Source organism: Gavia stellata, chromosome 13 (genome assembly GCF_030936135.1).
Source record: "Gavia stellata isolate bGavSte3 chromosome 13, bGavSte3.hap2, whole genome shotgun sequence".
In the NCBI taxonomy this organism is placed as follows: domain Eukaryota; kingdom Metazoa; phylum Chordata; class Aves; order Gaviiformes; family Gaviidae; genus Gavia; species Gavia stellata.
The window spans coordinates 16636076-16654936 of record NC_082606.1 but is presented as its reverse complement, the minus strand read 5'-3'; the positions used below and the strand labels follow the sequence as shown (position 1 = coordinate 16654936).

Here is an 18861-nt window from a genome sequence, read left to right as displayed (position 1 = left end):
GACTCTCTGATCACTTCCAGGTGACCTGACCATCTTTTGTACTGTTCTTGTCATGATTCATCTGGATGAGAACAAAGTGGGAAGAAATAAAGCAGGAAGAGGTTTTAGTTTTTGCTGTCCTTCCTCTCCTGGCTCTGGGAACACGTCCTTCTCCATGTCATTCAGACTGGTGCTCTTGGTGGGGAGAAAATCTCTCCCCATCATAGGCTTTTTAAGAGCTGAGGGTCATTGAGTCCTTCATACCCCTATGAAGTGGAGAATAGGCTGTGAAACCTATTTAACCTGTTGTGCTGGGCCTTGCGTTGCAGATCACCATAAATCACACAAAGCCAAATGGATTTTTCCCCCTGCTTTAATATTTATTTGGCAGTGAATTTTTAATAGGGAGGGACTTTCACTTGTCATCCTGAGAATGCCAAGTGGGCAAAAGAAGGGAAGGGACAAACTTAGAGGAACGGATGCAAAGCATTGGGGGAGGGAAGAGAGGAAAGATGGAAGAAGGAGAAAAAGGGAATGGGAGAGGGAAAGGGGGAGGAGAACAGGGAGGCAATAATCCCTGTAACATCTTTATTTGAAGATGAGTTTGTCAGATAACAGCAGCTTAGTGCAGCTCCCTGCCCTTGCAGCAGTGAACAGTTCACACACAGCAGGGAAGCAAATAAGCCTGGGAAAGAGTCATTGACCAAAGATACTTGTACCCTTCCAGAGTTCGTTTCTCACATCTAGCCTTTCCGTCAAAACAAATAAATTAATCGGTGATTTGTGAGTCCGATTTGGCAAAAAAAGGAAACTGTGGTTGGGGTCCAAAATCCATAATTACATTCTGGTGCTGTGTGTAACTGAGAGAAAGGGATAGAGTCACTGCGGAGAGACAGATACCATTGACTAGATAAAGAGACGGTGTGGAGAGATACAACAGGTGCTTCAGACAGATGACGAGCATTAGGTGGAGTGGATATATAGTTAAAATTAAAGAGATGTATACTATGAGTACACATGAGAAGATACCTTGGACAGACATACTGTGAATAGATGTTGCAGGAAGAGGGATATTGTTAGATAGACAGATACTGTCTGGGAAAAATGGGTAAGGCAACAAGTAATGCTGCAGCTAGGCACATAAAGATTGATTCTGTTGATAAATAAGTTCTATAAATAAATACTACAGAAAGATATTTCAGTAGCCTGCCATCTATGAATATTTGACACACACGTCTAAGAAACTGCATAGCACCTCATCCAAAATAAACGCACCCAAGCAGCTACTAGATACGTGTGCGATCATACTGTTTAAACATTTAAGAGATGTTAGCAGCTGCAACAAAAACAGCAATTTATCACCTGATTCAAAGCTTGTTTCACCCTGATGGACACATCATTGATGGCCTGGCAACAGCATGGCAGAAAAGGCCAGGCCAGCAGGTAGACAATTAAGTGCTGAAGCAACATTGGATAAGTAAATGGGAAAATAAGAGTGTTTGGATTTCAGAATTGGAAATAGGCCACAATCTGGGTATGAGCTTCCAATTTTGTACCCAGGCTTACCAAGAGATGACACATTTCAGAATCATTTCTACTGCTATGTTGTACTGGCCCAGGCGTGACCTTATGGGCTTGTCTGCCCCGTGCTGCTGTGCTAACCCCACAAGCCCCTGTAGGGACCTCCATTCCCAGCTCTCCTCAGCTACCTTTTCGACCTCAGCAAGCAGTCAAAAGTCCTGCTACTGAGTGTCCTGGCAGCAGTGCAGGACATCCTGTTCTCCTCTAATAGCCTTTGGGCAAGAGTTCTCATCGACGTGGACACCTATTCCTGCTGAGGCTGTCAGGCTTACTCCTATGCCTGGCAGATACTGCCCAAATTAGGAGTCTTTCCAGGGAGGCAGATCCGGTTGTGGTTCCTGTGGTCAGCTGTCCTAAGGACTGCTAGAGTCCACGGCATCTGAGGTAAAGTACTTTTGTACTTTACATCTTTCCACCCTCACTGTGTCTGTCCTGTCTCACCTCAGACCTCTCCTGAACCTTACAGAGGGCCCATTTCCTTGCTGTAGTCTAGACTGAGTTTTTCAGTATTCCCACTGAATGGACTTCTGTAGCAGCTACTGTTTTGTTCACCTGCAATAACCACCTTTCTACCCTTTGGCAGAAAGGGTAGGATCTTTGGCAGCTTTGGCAGGATCTTTCCTTTTGTTGACTGCTCAGCCCCATGTCAGGGATGCTCATTTGGGGGCTATCGGTCCCTACTTAGCATGTGATACCACAGTGCCCTTGAAGCAGACAAGTTCCTTCTCGGGGCGCTGGTAGGCATTCTCCAGGCTAATGCTGCTTGTTCAGCACAGTCAGCCTGTGCTCTGAACCCTCTGAGAGTTTGTGATGCACCTCAAAGACAGTCTGACATACGCCAGAGTTGGTTTGCTCAGTTCATTTTCTCTGTGACCTGAACGTGCCCGGTATGCAGGTCTACAGCAATGGAAAGACAAGCACATTAACCTCAGCTCTTCTTCTACAGCACCTCCTCCCCACTACAATTAATGCTTTAAAACAGTCCTTACCACAAACTGTTTGATTTCAAGTCTTGCTCTCACAGGCATTATATTAGGTATATGCTTTATAAATCTTTCGATCTAATGCACACTCGTAAAGTCTCACAGAAAGAACTCCACAAACTGTCTTTTAGCTCACTATGGATGCTGCCTTCAGGGCCCAAATACTAGTTCATGGGGAGAAGAGGCGATTATATATATTTTTAATGGCTTCAAACACCAAATTAAATTTGAAATTAGCATTGAACTCTACCATCCATTTTCAGTAATGATGCTTAATGTTATCGTGAGAGAATCAAGTACTTTACACAGTAGGTGTCAATTGAGTCTTGTTCAGGAAGTTGTCCAAGGGCTCTTGGGTGCAACACGCTGGGAAAGTGATTAAAACCCTGTCAGGTTAGGTGAGAATAGTATTTTTGGTTTTCCCTTCTCCCCTTCATTTCAGTCTTTCCTAGCAGCCAGTTTCTATCTCCAAGGGTATATCTTGTAATAATAATTGCTTGTTATCAGTGGATATTTTCCAGTACAGCAAAGATATCTAAATCCAAAGTCTCCAACAGAGGAAATTGATAGGTCTGAGTTTAAGGAGTGCTAGGTTAATCCATCTCAGAGGAGACCCTCTGTAAGAAGTGAAATGTTAGGCATTTCCTGACTATAGGGAGTAGCGTGGGAGAAGGGTATGCCAAGCTTCTGAGGGGGCAGACCCTGAAAGCAGCAAGGGAATAGACAGCTCAGGAAATTTGCTTTTTCCTTGGTTGTCTCCCCACGGACTTCTCTTGCACTGGAAATGTCTAGAACAGCACAAGAAGGTGGAAGGAAGCATCTCTCTGAAGCTAGAGCTATTGTTTTGTGGTGCCTGGCTTTGCTCCTTTGTCATCACAGATCTTTGGATATATAACTTACCCATTTTGCTTAATGAATTGACCCTCAGTAGCTTAGGTAAATATGACCCTAATTGTGTGCGTGTATTTAATTCTGGGCTTTTTTGCCTCCTAAACTCACAAGAGACACAGTAAATTACAGAAAGGCAACCAGCAGGATCTATGCCATCTTTTACTGACACCTGAGCATGGCTAAAAAAGGCTGCCCAAGGGATACCCTGGATCAGTGTACACAGCCTCTCTGACCTTGCTCTGCCACTTCCCAAGCTCCATGCTTTCCCAGAACTATGCAAACAGGCACCACTCCTCCAGCAATGCCTGCAATTTGCACCACGTCTTGCCATGGTGGTCATCTGTGGAGTAAGTGTGTAAGGCTGACGTGAAAAGTGCCATAGGCTCTCACTGCTGTAGTAACTATGATCAAATGACTGTCATTGCACAGCAATCCTTACTCACTAGCAAACTAAAAAATAGTCTATTAAGAATTAAGGATCTAGGCCTTGTACCTTTGCAAAGCTTTGACACAGGGCATATTTCTTATATCCTGCATTCCTTAAAATTGTTCCACTGGCTCTTCACTGAATTTGGAATTCCTCGCTTCCCGTTCTAGAAACGACAAGATTTAAAGCGGTGTTGTTCCCTGCCTCCGAAATGGCTGCAAAATTAGTGGTGAATGATGCTGTTCCGGAATTCAGCTGCTCAGCTGGGACATGCCGGTGCAGCTCCATGCACATCAGCAGACCTTTTCCTGATAAATCATCAGACTGCTTCCCTTGCTCTCAGAAAGCAGTATGGGGTGTTTCAGGCTGCAAAGCTTGTATGTAAAGTAAATGCATTGTTATTTAAAAGTGATTCATATTGTTGGGAAGCCCAGAAAGGTAAGCTGATTGGTGGGTAAGCAATGGAGTGTAATAGCCCTGAGAAAACTGCTGTGTAATAACAGCTTTGATTCCTTGCAGGATAAAACTGTATAATGTTGCCATCCTTCCTGTACCTTTCATGTGTACAGTACTTCATATACACTAAGCGTATTACTTTGTCATCTGGACTGATATCTGGTCTGATCCTCCTGGGCTTTGCTAGTCTGCTTGTGAGAAGTATGAAGTTTTCAAACGAAGTTTTAGGCTTAAGGTAACATCTAAATTATAGATTTCTGAAATCGCCTTGGCAGTGTTTCTTGATAGGCTGCTTTTTGAGCTAAGCTGATAACCCATCTTGCCTCAGAGATGCTTTTTTTCTCCTTGATACTGAATTGCCTGTATCATGCACCATTAAATCTGATGCAGTTTATCTGTAGGTTGGCTGTGCAGAAAAGGAGAAAGTCCAGCGTAAGCCTGGCAAACTCAGGGTAAAGTCAGCGGCAGTCTGACTCGGCTGCACCTGCTCTACCATCTTATTATCTCCACCATTCCGAGAGCCTGGGTTCTCCAGCAGCATACAGTGGTTTTTTAAGGGGCTGTGTGTTACTGACACTAGAAATGTTATTGCGGGGGTACCTATGTAAAGCTGGTGCAGGAAAAAGGTCTGTAGAGAAAATGATGCCATCATGATTTGCTGGAGAAGAAGGAACAAGAAAAGTGGTTCTATCATAGCACACAGCAGTCAGGAACCCTGTATGCATTCATGAATATAACCTTCCCAAATGCATCCCCTCTTTAAAGTGTGTATGTATATTCTAGCACTTGGATTTGTGCTGACAAATACAATTTTTGTGGGCTTCTTCAATGCCTTTTGGGACAATTCATGAGCCAGAACAACTCACAATCTGGTCTTTTCCTGGCGTTTCAGTTCCTGGAAGACAGAATCCACCATGAGAAGGCAGATGTCACTTTATTTTGGTGCAGTAAGCAGCTTCCTGAAGCAAAGAGACAAAATGAGGAGCTAGAAAAACATAAATACAAAGGCAAATGCCAGGAAAAACAAGATTTCCTGACTAATGAGGTTTTCAGGTCCAGTAGAACCAGCATGCACAAGTCCTCAGCCTTTGTTTCCTCAAGCTGGATGGCTGGCTTTTTCTGCTAGACAGGCTAGCTGGACAGCTTAAAATCAGAGGCCAGACCAGGTACAGAAAATCTGGCAGCTCGTGACAGTTTCTTTCCCATCTGAATAATCTCCCCTTCGTTTTTATGACTTCATTTTTTTTTCAGTACTGCAAGAATTACAACGTTTCTTTTTGAAATATGACCTGGCAGCTAATCCTTGGTATTACTGAACACCTCTCTGTCCTCCTGATGTCAGCAGGAGTCCTACATCCCCATCATTCCTTCAGCTAAACTCCACATTCCTGTCTGGCAGAATCATGAACACTCACTTCTTTCCCTAATGGATCTGGAAACTTGCTGTTTTCTCTACTGAAGTCTTGGTTTGTTGAGAGGAGGTTTTGGATGAGACCCACCAAGATTATTAAGCACCTACTTTCTTACTGCTTTCAGTAGAGAGAAAGGCACTTACATAGAAGAGGCAATTAAACTGCTTCGCACCCTCATTCAGACTAGACAGGTGATGGAGGGCTTCAGACACACCCTGGCTCTGCCACCATGCCATAAGCTTGGTGGCCAGGTGGAGTGAGGGAGCCTTCTGTGTCCATGTTATTGGGGAATTGGGGGAAAGAGAGAAAAGCAGTTTGCTGAAAATGACTGCGAGCCCACCGAGTGTAGAACCCGTATCTTTCAAACACAAGTGTTTTAAACTCATGATTTAATTTTCCCTTGATGCACAGTCTGACATATCTTTTCAGTCACTTACTCTGCACACAAGAACTGACCTTTCATCATTTTTGGTTGTAAATCAGAGAGTGACGTTAAATGCTCAGGGTGGTTCTCTATGAAGTGATTGTTTCACTGCTCTGCAAGCTGTGCTCTAATTTGCCCCATCCATCCAAATACATGTCTTATTTTGATTAAATAAATACTTTTGTCAGTTTATGTTGCTTCAGCTTTCACTCAGAATATGCTTGCTTCTGTGATGTGTTAGTATTCTTGTAAGAATTTTAGTGGGAATTTATATATGCATATATAAATATACACACACATATTCACATACAGAAAAAGCAAGAAAATGTAATTGCAACTTTCAGGTAAAACACATAGAACATTTTGGCAGGCGTTTGAAATTGATTTTTATAAAATATTCAGGAAATACTCATGTTAACAGCAATTTTAAAAATTGTTTCCTGCTGGGAATTGATAGATGCTACAAACTACAAATGGATTCGTTTGAAAACAGTATCTCACTGTTATACAGGCGAAACGTTATTAAATACCTACAACAGGAACACAGAAAAATATTAGGAGATCTATGGTACAACAATCAGCAATAACAACTTTTCTATGTGCTTTACTATGTTCTTTTTGCAAGGCAATGCCGTCTCCTTAGATCACAGCAAATGGTTGATGTTTTTCCTCTTTCCTCTGTTTACTGGAGTCATATGTTCCTGGCTAGTAGGTCCTTCTGGCAAGAAGAATCCCTTTAAACCCTGTTTGAGTACTGAAGTAGGATGAAGGTGGTGCTTCATGTTTGTGTCAGCCCTCCATGCCTACTGTTTTTTTTATGTGCTAAACCACTCAAATTCATCCTTGCAATTCCTGACAGACAAATTTTAGGAGGCAGGGAGAGCATAATGAAATGTTTGCTATTCTTCATGAAACATCTGGCAGGGCTTTGGCAAGATCAAGGAATTAGCAAGAGTTACCACTTATATGCTGTAGCTGACATTTTTTGTTGTCCTTAATGGAGTCCAAAGCATATGCAAATCAGCTGTGTAATGAGTGAGGTTAAGCAAGGTTTTGGATTTGGTTCCATATGGTGTTAAAAACATAATTGATCAGAATGTTTTGAAATATATTGAACACGAGTGTTCAGATTTGTTTTATCTGAATCTCATTATGTCTGAGAAAAGATTTAGGATGAGGGCAGAGGCTGAAGTTTTTACCTGGATCTATTATTGGTTATCTATGATCACACATACTTCATCAGATGTTTCTGCTATAAACCCCACTTCAATTTGCTTTAAAGGCAAGACAGATTTCTTTGACCTTGCCTCCTCTGCCTTTTATTCTTATGGGTACACATACACACAGAGTCTGTCTCTCTCTTTCCTAATTATGGTATCGACTAAACACACTTATTCTCCACAGGAAAGCATGAGACGTTAGAAGTTGTGTATTAGTCTCAGAACTTTTTACACTACAGGAAGTTTCTCAGACCAGTTATGATGCACATCCCTGGAATGAGATGCATAACTTTTAGGGGGTTTATGATTTTGCAGGTTTGTGTTGGATTAATTTCAAAAAATCTATGATAACACAGGACCTTGTAGAGTTGAAGTTACTTTGAGAGGTGGCCATGTTGACTGATGTCTATCAGCTGGAACCTCTTAGGCTTCAGTGCTTTGCCATCATGTTGGCTTTAAATTAATTGTTTTCCATATGCTCCAGAAACTGTTTTCTGTGACCCTAAAGCTGAGATTTGCCTGAAGGATTTCCTTAAAAGCAGAATCCAGTGGTAAACCAGCTGTTGAACCCCCACATGGTGCCATACCCTCTCCCCTCTCTGGACACTCCAGAACCAGAATCATTCTTTTTACCAGAGCTCGATACTTTTAGTCCCCAACGTTGTTTACGTATTTGAAGACAAGTGATTGTGAAAGAAAAAAGAGCTACGCAGAAGGGTTTCTAAAACAGTCATTCCTTACTTTAAAAGGTACAAGAATGAGTCAGGTTCATGTGGAATAGGAATACGCCCATATTTCCCTGCTGAGAATCCAAGTTCTTAACTTTTGCCACACAGTCTTGTTTTTAGCTTCTAGTTTAAGCTCTCAAATAGCTGATGATAACACTTTATGTTTTAGACAACCAGTTCTGCCTGCCTGCTGACCGTCCTAATATAGCTCAAGTCCTACCCAGACAGTCCCCCTTCAGGTGACCTACTGCTTTGTCAACACTTACCTGAAGACTAGAGTCAAAGAACTGGTTTGCCCTGGTCAGCAGCCCCCTCTTTCCCTGAGGTTGCTCCTACTTGAATGCAATAGCCTCAGGGTTCAGTGATCGTCTATTGTTATCTCTCAAGCCAGCTGTAGGAGTATCTCCTGAGACCTCCTATGTCTTGTAATGAAAACTGTGCTCTGAATACAGAGTAAACCACGTAATTGTGGGGATGTGTTGTGTGTGGGTGTCTGAGTGTATGCATATATACATATATGTGTATCTATTATTTATTTATCTATCTGTAAGGAAAGATGGATAAGGGATGGTGATCTACTTTGTGTGCTTGTATAGACAGATTTACTATTTACATATATACACACACATATACACATCTATCAGAGACAGATTCTCTGAAACCTCAGAGTGGTTATCAGCTAAAAATAGATTTTCAAGAAGAAAAACTAGCAGCCAAGAGGTTGATTTCTTCTCTAAGGGGTATAGTGGATGGTATTTAGTCATTTACAACAGTTGTTAGTTAAGTCAGGTAGTTAGATGTCTATCTGTCATCTGGTGTGCAAGCAAATATTTGTATGCATGGTTATCTGACCCAAAAAATATCCTGTACATAAAACAGATGTGTAACTAAAATACAGTCTAGACATATCTTGGCCATCTTAAAACATCTTGCTTTCAAAAACCCCAAATCCTTTAAGTCGCTCAGAGAGAACTAAGGGATGCATACATATGGAACCTGGACTTTTGAAATTAAATATATAGAACCAATTACAAAACTTGGATGAAGTCAGTGGAATTATATGAATCAGCACCAAGGGAAACAAGAACCCAGGAGAACCTGCATGCCTTTACATTATTTATCTTCAGCAGTACAAATTTTCAGCATCTAAGCCAAAATCTTTCCACATTTCTTTCTCCCCTACAGTGCCAATGTCTCAATTACTGGAAGCACCCAAAAGCAATTACAAGGACTCCAATAATCTTCCTGTATTACTGTGGCTGGACTGCTAAGTATCATCAATAACGTGATTATCATTTTGAAAAGAAATTGCTTGAAGTAGAGAAGCTGTGAGAAAAGCTCCCAAACACTTTCAAAATCATATTTTGGGCAACTCTTACATTATTCAGTGTCCTAATGAGTTCTGGTAGTCTTAGTAAATACCTTCCCATACAGGGGGACTTGACTGCTCATTTTTCTCAGGAAGCTTAAGCTGTAGAAAGCCAAAACGTTATCTGGTTTGGAAACATTTCTTTTGATTCTTAAATTCAGAGTGAAATCCAAGCCACTGACAGTGCTGCCTGGTAGATGGATATTATCCCATCTATTTTATGTCACCCATCTTTTATCTCCTGTGTTTATCTGGGGTCTGCACCAACTGCCATACCTCCATTTCATGGCTGACTTGTATCTGTTCAAGTCAGTGGGTTTTATTAATTCTTACAAGCCTACAGCTATAAGAATGCGAAAGATGCAATGTTAGCGCTGCACTGATATATAGATTGCTTCTCCATTAGGAAGAAATTAATGATTGTTCATAAGACCAAATCCACAGCCTTTGGCTTCTCACCAGCTTTTCCATCCTGCAAGTCTAAAGACCAGCCCATGTGAATTTTATTGTTTAGCATTAGAAACATTCCTGGATTTGAACTGGATGTCTGGAATCCAGGAATGTCACGTAATGTCAAGCTAGTACCCTTCAAATGGGAGAAAAATGCCTGCTTGTCCTCTATACAAACTCATCTTTCACAGAAGGATCAAAGCTGTACCAGTGACCTGATGTAATTCAATTAAATGCAGTTCTTCATATTCAGAAAAGGCTTTTCAATTTCCCAACCATGTGTAATGAGAGGTGTGTACTCATCTCCTCTGCTCTCACAGCAGTCATCAGCCATCTTCTCACCAAAAGGAGGAATGGAAACAGTCATTCCTGAGAAGACTAACAGAGCTTCTGCTAGATGCAAGTAAAATGCTGTCCAGGGCTAAATTGTTGCAAGCCTGAATGAACATTAGGGGACAGTATTGGCCAGGAGTCAGCCAGTTTCTTGCTTTTCATGCTCTCAATCTATTTACAAGTTGTCTTCCCTTCTCTCTAAATGATAAAGCCCCACTTGCTCCTTACTTATCTAACTGGTACACGAGACATCCATTTTTAATCTGGGCAAATCAATTATAAATATTACAGCCTACAATTACCCTGGGAACTCCTGAAAAACTAATTAGTATGAGTCTTAGCAATGAATTACACCTTTCTTTTGGCTATTTGCAGCAGGAAGAAAAAAAAAGCAACCTACACTCAAAAGAAGACCAAACATCTCTTAGCCATAGCAAACAGAATTCAAGGCAGTGTTTAATTATGTTCATATTGTTCGTGAAAGGCTGGGCCATCGTGGGCTGAAAGCCAGGGCACCTGGCATTGCCTAGGGCTTAGCACACATTTTCTCAGGAGATGTTGTAAGTTGTAAAAGTCCTTGCCAAAGAGTCTTTGGAAAGGGAAATCTCATGGGAGCCTACAAAGTTCATATCATTATTGTTTACTGTGTAGCCACAAAGGAGGTGAATGTAATCATTTAAGCTGGAGCCATTTTGCAGCAGTGCATAGCTGATTCCCTCCCTTGGTGAGGTCAGGGACTAAACAGAGCCTTTTCTGGCTTTTCTCAGGCAGGAGGGGAAGCCAGGCTTCTGTCTGGGGAGCTCCTGAATTGCAGAGATCAAATTAGAAGGTCATTACAAGGTGTGCACCACACCTTGTAGCAAGTGAATCAAGACACTAAGGGCAGACTAAAGCCCTTCTTTGTTGGCATCTTGCTGCTGTAGTGTATTTCTTACAGGTGTAATTACCTAAAAGCATCATAGTTTCATTTATGTCCTAAAATACTACTTTATGAAGCTATTAAAGGCAGAATTGTACTCTGGGATAACTGCAAATGCATCTGCCTAAGTTTCATTTTAGATTCATTACAAGGCTTCAGAAGCAGTGTTCCTGTAAAATACTTTTAATAAAATACATGGATTCCTCAAAAGCAAAACTGTGCAAGACCACCCACCCTTTTTGATTCAGTGAAGTAGGTGGAATTTTAATGTCAAAAAAAAGAAGGGCAAGGCAATCCCAATTCACTGCAGAGAGGGCAGCATATCTTTAAAAGCTGCAGGACACTTTACTTACCAGCATGTATATAACTGTTTATACAATTGGTAAAACTTTGTTGGAAAAGAATGAGATTCCCCTTCTGCGCAGGTGGTAACTGTGGTCAGTGAACTTGCTAGGGTCTCCAATCCCTGCTTGAGTGGAGAAAAAGCATACCCTTCTTTCAGGTGAATGCTGTAATTGCTGAGAACTTGGCCTGTTTAGGTCAGACATAAATCTTTTTTCTGTTTTCTCACAGGGAAATGTCTGTTATCCTGAAAAATTTCAAGAAAGCCATTTCCTGTCTTATTTAGTCTATGAACTGTATCAGAGACGTGCTTGGCTTCTTATACACAGCCATATCCCTGCATTGGGCAGCTTCCAAAGGATTGGGACATATCATGATGGAGAGAAGGTTTAGGGAAAGGAGAAAACAGGGTTACAGACAGGGTGATTATGCAGCTACTGGGATGTTATTTTTCCCTGCAGAGAGAAGATGAAGACATGTTTGCTTGTTTGTTGACACATTCTTCACAGGTAGTCATTGATACGTCCATGACCAGCAGTGGTCCCCAGACTTAGCTTTTTCCTCCTTTTTGTGTGAAGCATTTAACCACTCACTTCCTAGCTTTGCTCTGGCAAGACTGCAGCAAATTTCACAAGAGCGAGAGGAGCAATATGAAAAAAAAGTAAATGCTCCATTTCCTTCTCTAACGCACAGCAACTGCGAGGCCTGTCAAGTGAAGGTCAAGCAGCAACCCTGAACAATAGTCACAGATTCCCTAAGAGGGACAGTTGTCAGTGCCTGTTCTTTCCAGCAGAAAAAATAAAACACATTCTATTTTTAGCCAGTCAGTAGAATATACAGAGAGCAAGTGACCTGCCACGCAAGCAAAATGTGAGTGAAAAATCCCAAGAAATTACTTAGGACATCTCTAGTTTTTCTCCATGCCCTGGTAGTGTATGCACAAGTGAAGGAGAATTATGTATGGAAGAGGGATCATCAGTCATCCCCATGCACAGCATGTAGCTATAGTTTATCAACCACAATTATAGACTGTGCAGTTCAGCAGGACAGCTGACCGGCAAGGTTTCTGTCCAGCTGTGTCCTAAGAGGTAGGCTGACTTAGAATGAGGGGCTTGCAGGAAGCACCTGAAAGAGGTGTTTTTCAGTCATACCAGAAAGTTCCAGTTATGCTGATATGTAAGGAGGGACTGGAGCTCCTTCTCCTTCTCCTCATGTTAAGACAGCAAAAACCAGAATCATTTCCAAAACCAAGCAAACAAACAAACAAACAGACACACATACAAAAGGAAAACTAATTAAGATCAAGTCATATCTCAATAAATATGCAAATTAAAAATCAAAACAAAGAAATTCTATTTATCACATCATAAAGTTGCAAACTGCTGTTGTGGCTCCCATCGTCTGGAATAGATGAGGGCTACGAGGCTGTAGCTTTTGAATTAGTAGATCAACCAACATGCGTACAGGTTTTATTATGATAGCTGGGGGATTGTTGGCTGTAGATATATTACCACCCTTCCCTCCCCCTCTTCTGTACTGCGTTCACGTTCAGTGGTATTCATAGACTATATTTGTCTTGGAGTTCTCTAATGTAATGTCATTGGTTTTCCTCATTGTTTACCTTCCGTAAGACAACAACATTATTCTTTGGTAAATCTGTTTCATGTCCCCTGGGGTTTTTCTCTTTGTTTTTTTGGGTGGAATTCTTTTGCAGCTTTTAAAAATCAGATTAAAAAAATAAACAAGCAAACAAAAATACCAAGAACCTGCCCCTAACAAAAAACCCCACAACTCTTTGTTGGAAAAGAAAGGAAGGCACACCTTCTGCAATGGTATGTAGTGGTCTAGATGTTGGCATTTCTGCTCATTACCACGTTTCACCATTTGCATTCTCTCCTGAAGGAGCTGGTCTTTGTGATGTGGAGAAGCAGCATGTAATGACTTCGGCAGCTTCCTTAGTGGCACTCTAGCTGGCTCCCCAGCGTGCTGCGTGCTGCCACCTCTCTCAGAAGAACCTCTAGCCTGCTGATTTGAACTAGTCCATTTGTATTGCTTTGTTATAAGTTTTAAATCTTCCCGCAGCAGAAAGTGAGTTATTGGGATGGAAGATTCCACATAGTAGAGACTTCACAGAATCACGTAATCACAGAATCACTAAGGTTGGAAAAGTCCTGTAAGATCAAGTCCAACCATCAACCCAACACCACCGTGCCCACTAAACCGTGTCCCGCAATGCCACGTCCACACGTTCCTTGAACACCTCCAGGGACGGTGACTCCACCACCTCCCTGGGCAGCTTATTCCAGTGTCTCAACACTCTCTCAGTAAAGGAATTTTTCCCAATATCCAGCCTAAACCTCCCCTGGTGCAACTTGAGGCCATTTCCTCTTGTCCTATCACTTGTCACTTGGGAGAAGAGACCAACACCCACCTCTCTACAACCCCCTTTCAGGTAAACGTAGAGAGCGATAAGGTCTCCCCTCAGCCTCCTCTTCTCCAGACTGAACAACCCCAGCTCCCTCAGCCGCTCCTCATAAGACTTGTGCTCCAGACCCCTCACCAGCTTCGTCGCCCTTCTCTGGATGCGCTCCAGCACCTCAATGTCCTTCTTGGAGTGAGGGGCCCAAAACTGAACACAGTATTCGAGGAGCGGCCTCACCAGTGCTGAGTACAGGGGCACGATCACTTCCCTGGTCCCGCTGGCCACACCATTTCTGCTACAGGCCAGGATGCCATTGGCCTTCTTGGCCACCTGGCCACACTGACAGCTCATATTCAGCCGGCTGTCAACAGGCACCCCCAGGTCCTTTTCTGCCAGGCAGCTTTCCAGCCACTCATCCCCAAGCCTGTAGTGTTGCATGGGGTTGTTGTGACCCAAGTGCAGGACCTGGCAATTGGCCTTGTTGAACCTCATACAATTGACCAGTTGTAGCTGGGTAGAGTTTGGTAGTGTGATAAAGAGCCTCTCAACTTTTAAGTCACCGGTGTGATTACAGCCTGCATTGGCAGCAAGAGGATGTTGGTATCATCTATTTGCTGTTCGGTAGCTCATTATGTGATTTGTGGTGGTGGCATCGATCCAGCGGGTATCAGTCTATATTGGAGAACCCACTACTAAAGTCAGTGCTAATTGGCTTGCTCGTTCACTATCACAGCAAAGGAGCAAAGGGCAGAACAAATTAGGAAGAAAGTCGTCTTTCCCGACCTCTAAACACGGTCTAGGCACATTCTCACTTGTGGGGACCCTCTCCCTGCCATATTTCTGCCTGAGTATTGAGTTGTCATGGTGTTGGTGTTTTCTGTACCATGTATGTAGGCAACATGATAGCACTTATCTTGGAAGGGAGAGCTTTTGAAGTCCATTATAAAGGTTTTATGCATAAATGCTTGCTTCGTAAAGACTGTCCCTTCAGTCTTCAATGTAAGGAAATGGCAGGTTTATGTGCTTTTCTTTTTCATTCTCTGATTGTTGTCTTCCAGATTTCCCTTCCATAGTAAAGTGCTTTTGTGCTGGAAGTAATTTTCCCCTTTTTCTCAGAAATCCGGTCCTAAAATCATTTAAGTTATCAAAAAATTCAGAAGGTCCTCCATTATTTGGTGTCCCAGCTTTAAGTTGGGTGGAAGCTATGCTCTGTCTCAATGGCATTAGCAGCTCCTCCCAAACATACAAGTGCAATGTTGAAAGTAGATACGCTTTGGTTCTTTTTGATTGCAAAGCCACAAGAGCACAGCTCTTGAAAAATCTAATTCCCCTGAGTTTAGTCAGCTTTGAACATTATCATAGGTACTTGGTATCATGGTCATTCATGCCATGCCTGCATATGAAAAAAAAAGAAGGAATCAAACCCACTGGTCAGACTCAGTAGAGACCACTGCTTGTTGCTGTTTCTGTTGGGAGGATTGTCCTGGTTTTTTTGTTTTGTTTCATGTCACATACTCAGTTTCAGTACGAGTTCTTCTTGACCCAGATTTCTGAGCAGACTGAAGTGGAGCCAGAAACTGTAAAAGTGCATAATTATTCTTTTATTTATTTTTAAGCTGTACAGCTCTATTAAGCTTTCAGAGAATCCTTTATAACCAGCCTTTGAAGTAAACTAAGCCAGAGATCAGCCAGAGAAGGAGAAGCAGGTTGACACAGCTTGTTTCTGCTTGCAGAGTAGTCTGTATACAGTTAAGATTTGGAGTCTCAAAACTAGGAAAATCATACGCCTTTTTTGGAGTGCCGAAGAGGGAAGGGATCAATACATCCAAAAGCAATACTTTACACCTTTGGTATGTTCTGAAACCTCAGATGCTGGCACTGCTGTGAAACAGCTGAGAGCTGGAAGATTATTCCGGGTACTGACATGTAAATGAGTAGACCACACATTAAAAGCTGTGTATGCTCCATCTGCCAAGCCATTCATTCTTCCCAACTTGGGACAAATTAGAAACTCTGGCCCAGTGGTGGAAGATTATTATTCCTTTCCCAGTCCCCCAAAGCAATACATTCTCCTGCTTTGAGTCTGATTGAAAACATTGACCTGGAGGTGAAAAACACAGTATCTGTCCCCCTGATTCATCCAGGCTCTGACCCAAGCAGCATTGAAACCACAGGCTTCTTTCTGGTCTCAAAAACTTACCCAGCTGCCCTCCTGGGCTAAGGGCCAAATGGGAGCTAGGCAGCTAGGTAGGAGAAAGACCTTATGCCCCAGACCCATCTAGTCTAGTGGTTACAATTCTGCCATAAATATTGCATTAGGCTAACCTAATACAATATGTATTGAAAGTGGACACATAAAGAAAGCCTATAACCATTCCTGTAAGTAAATGGCAGGAGGCTAAGGTGGTGTAACCTACCCTTCAGGTGCTGTGGCTGTGACATCTCTTTAGAGTCTCTTCTCAGCTGTTCAGACTTGCCTCTGAATTTGGCCCTTCCTCGGGAAGTCAAGCAGTCGAAGTCTTTTCATACTCCTTCCAAAACACAAGTACTCCTGGTATTTCTGCTCTCCTTGGAGCCAGTGTGCTTGAAGACCTGAGAGCCTCCGGTTTTTGTTTGCGCTTCCTCTTGTTAGCAGTGCTCTGTTCTGAGCTTGCACAGAACAGGAGGAAAAGACGCCAAAGCACTTCAACCACCTGGATTAATTAGGTCTCACACTAAATGTGGAACTACAGTGAGTTGGATGATGATTAAACCAGCAACCTTCTGGAAACTGAATATCTCCTCCTTTACTATATTTCAGCTTCTACAACCTTGTAAGTGCCTCAAGGCAAGAATGGTGTTGTCTGTATATAAAGCACTCAGTTTCTGTATAAGCAATAGCAATAATAGTAATAACAATAATCGCTTCTCCTGTGAGGTAGGGAAGTATTAGTCTTAATTTTACAGATGGTGAAACAGACGCAAAGACATACAGGATCTTGCTTAGTGCCATCTCATGCCTTATTTATTAGCAGAGCCAGGATTGAACCCAGGAAACGCATTCCCCTGTTACTTGCTCTTACCCCCAGAGAACACACCCTCCTTTGATGACGACCAGTCTCTCTTCTGATTTTTCTGCAGAAGCTGTAGCAACAGCAGCCTGGAGACTGATGATGAACCTCCTTGTGTGGAAGAAATCGATTATAATGCTGACAGTTGCTCTGATGGTGAAGGGGACATTTCAGAGCTAGATCAAGAGATCCAGGAGTGCCTTTCATGGGTGGAAGGAGAGACAGAAGATGAGGGAGTGACCACGGGACAGACATGCAGCTCCAAGGCTCTCAGGGGGCTCTACATTTCCAGCCAACCAGCATCCAACAGTACGGCTCTCCCTCTGCGTTCAACAGCACTTGGGGTGTACAGTGGGTTCGAGAGCAGCCCTGCATGAACAAGGCTTTGCCTTGCAGAGCAGTAAGCAAATGGGTTACTGCTTATGTTTGCCTGTTTGCCAGCTTCAGCATCCTTCCCAGATGTGTTGCTCCAGTTCTGAATAGAAAGTTGACTGTATGTTTGTGTAATTTGAGTACATATACATATTGAGAGTGACTCCTTACGCTTTGTACACAAGGCAGAGCAAGGGGCCACTTGCCCAGATGGTACTATGTGAGAACATCATCCATTCCTAAACAAAATCCCCAGTTTCACGGCTGCCTCTGGTATGTGGTTTCATACAGATTGACCTGAGGAATGGGCTTCTGAGTCCAAGGAACCAGAGATGATTCTCCTTTTCCTACTTTAGGCTCTTATTATGGGAAGTAGCCTTTGCCTGGAAGAATGATGGCTTCTGATGTCTTTCGCCAGAGCTCTCCATTGCCATTGATTGCTCTTGAGCTGCAGAGCATGTATCTGATTTCTGTCTGATCAGAATTTTTACAGTGTGTTCAACAGGTTGGGTCAGGCTGTGCATGCTTCTGAGCTGGTCATATCTCGTGGGAAATCCAATGTGCCATAGTAAGAAAAGCACCAGTGACAATACAGAGTGGTCCTCTGGAAACCTGGGCTAAATTCACCTCTTTGCTGCACTGGAATGAACTAGTCTAGCATAATCTCAGTTGAGTCACTTCACGCTTGAACTGATGGGCCCAAGTGTAGAATTTGTTTCACAGATGCTGTGAAATAATATTTTCTCTGTGAGACATCTTTTCAGCTAAGAGAGTACAGGTACAACAGTTCATCCTGGGGTACTAGAGCTACTATTTAAAGCTATTGGGAGTGAGAAGGATTTGGGGCATTTTAAGGAGGAAGACGTGTTCTCTTGAGGTAGCCGGGGTCCCCCAATATTCTGTCAATAGATTAGTGATGGTGGCAACATCCAAGAGTTAATTTAGCTCAAGCATCAGACCTGTGGCTGATTATTCTTTGTTAGTTTTATTATGATACAACAAAGGAAACCTAGTTCATGGAACAGGACCCCATTGTGCCAGACAGTAATATAGTAGAAGACATTACTGGTAGGTTATATATAGGATATGTTCTACCAGTGACTCCCATAACAGAGTCAGAACAGCTTCTCCTTTGATCCCCAAATGGAAAAACATTAGATTTCTTCTAAAATTGCCTGCAAACACAGATCCCAATTCCTGAGAATCCAACACAGACTGAGAACCCACGCATGTACCTGACATCCCTAAAGCATGAAGCCTGTATCACCACATCTTACACCTCATATTGCCTGAACTTCGCACTTCGCATGTGTCTTACTCTGCTGCTGCAAATGGGGAATTGCCCTGAATCCAAATGGAACTAACTGCACGATGCAAGAGGCTCCCAACTCTGTCACTACTTTATGAGGCTCAAGGAGAAGGATGAATGCATAGTGTGTTGTAGCATTACAACCTATGAGGCCTCCATAAGCAGTGATTATTATTATTAATATTGATGTGTAA

General features: G+C 42.5%; 1 protein-coding gene across 1 annotated transcript in view; it reads left to right on the top strand.

The window, feature by feature from the left end:
- The window catches only part of AGBL1 (AGBL carboxypeptidase 1), a 267046-nt gene extending 249683 nt beyond the window's left edge, over positions 1-17363 (top strand). Inside the window, exon 23 of the mRNA XM_059824130.1 lies at positions 17057-17363. Coding sequence (XP_059680113.1) covers positions 17057-17363 — 307 coding nt within the window. The remainder of the gene's footprint in view (positions 1-17056) is intronic.
- The last annotated feature ends 1498 nt before the right edge of the window (positions 17364-18861 follow it).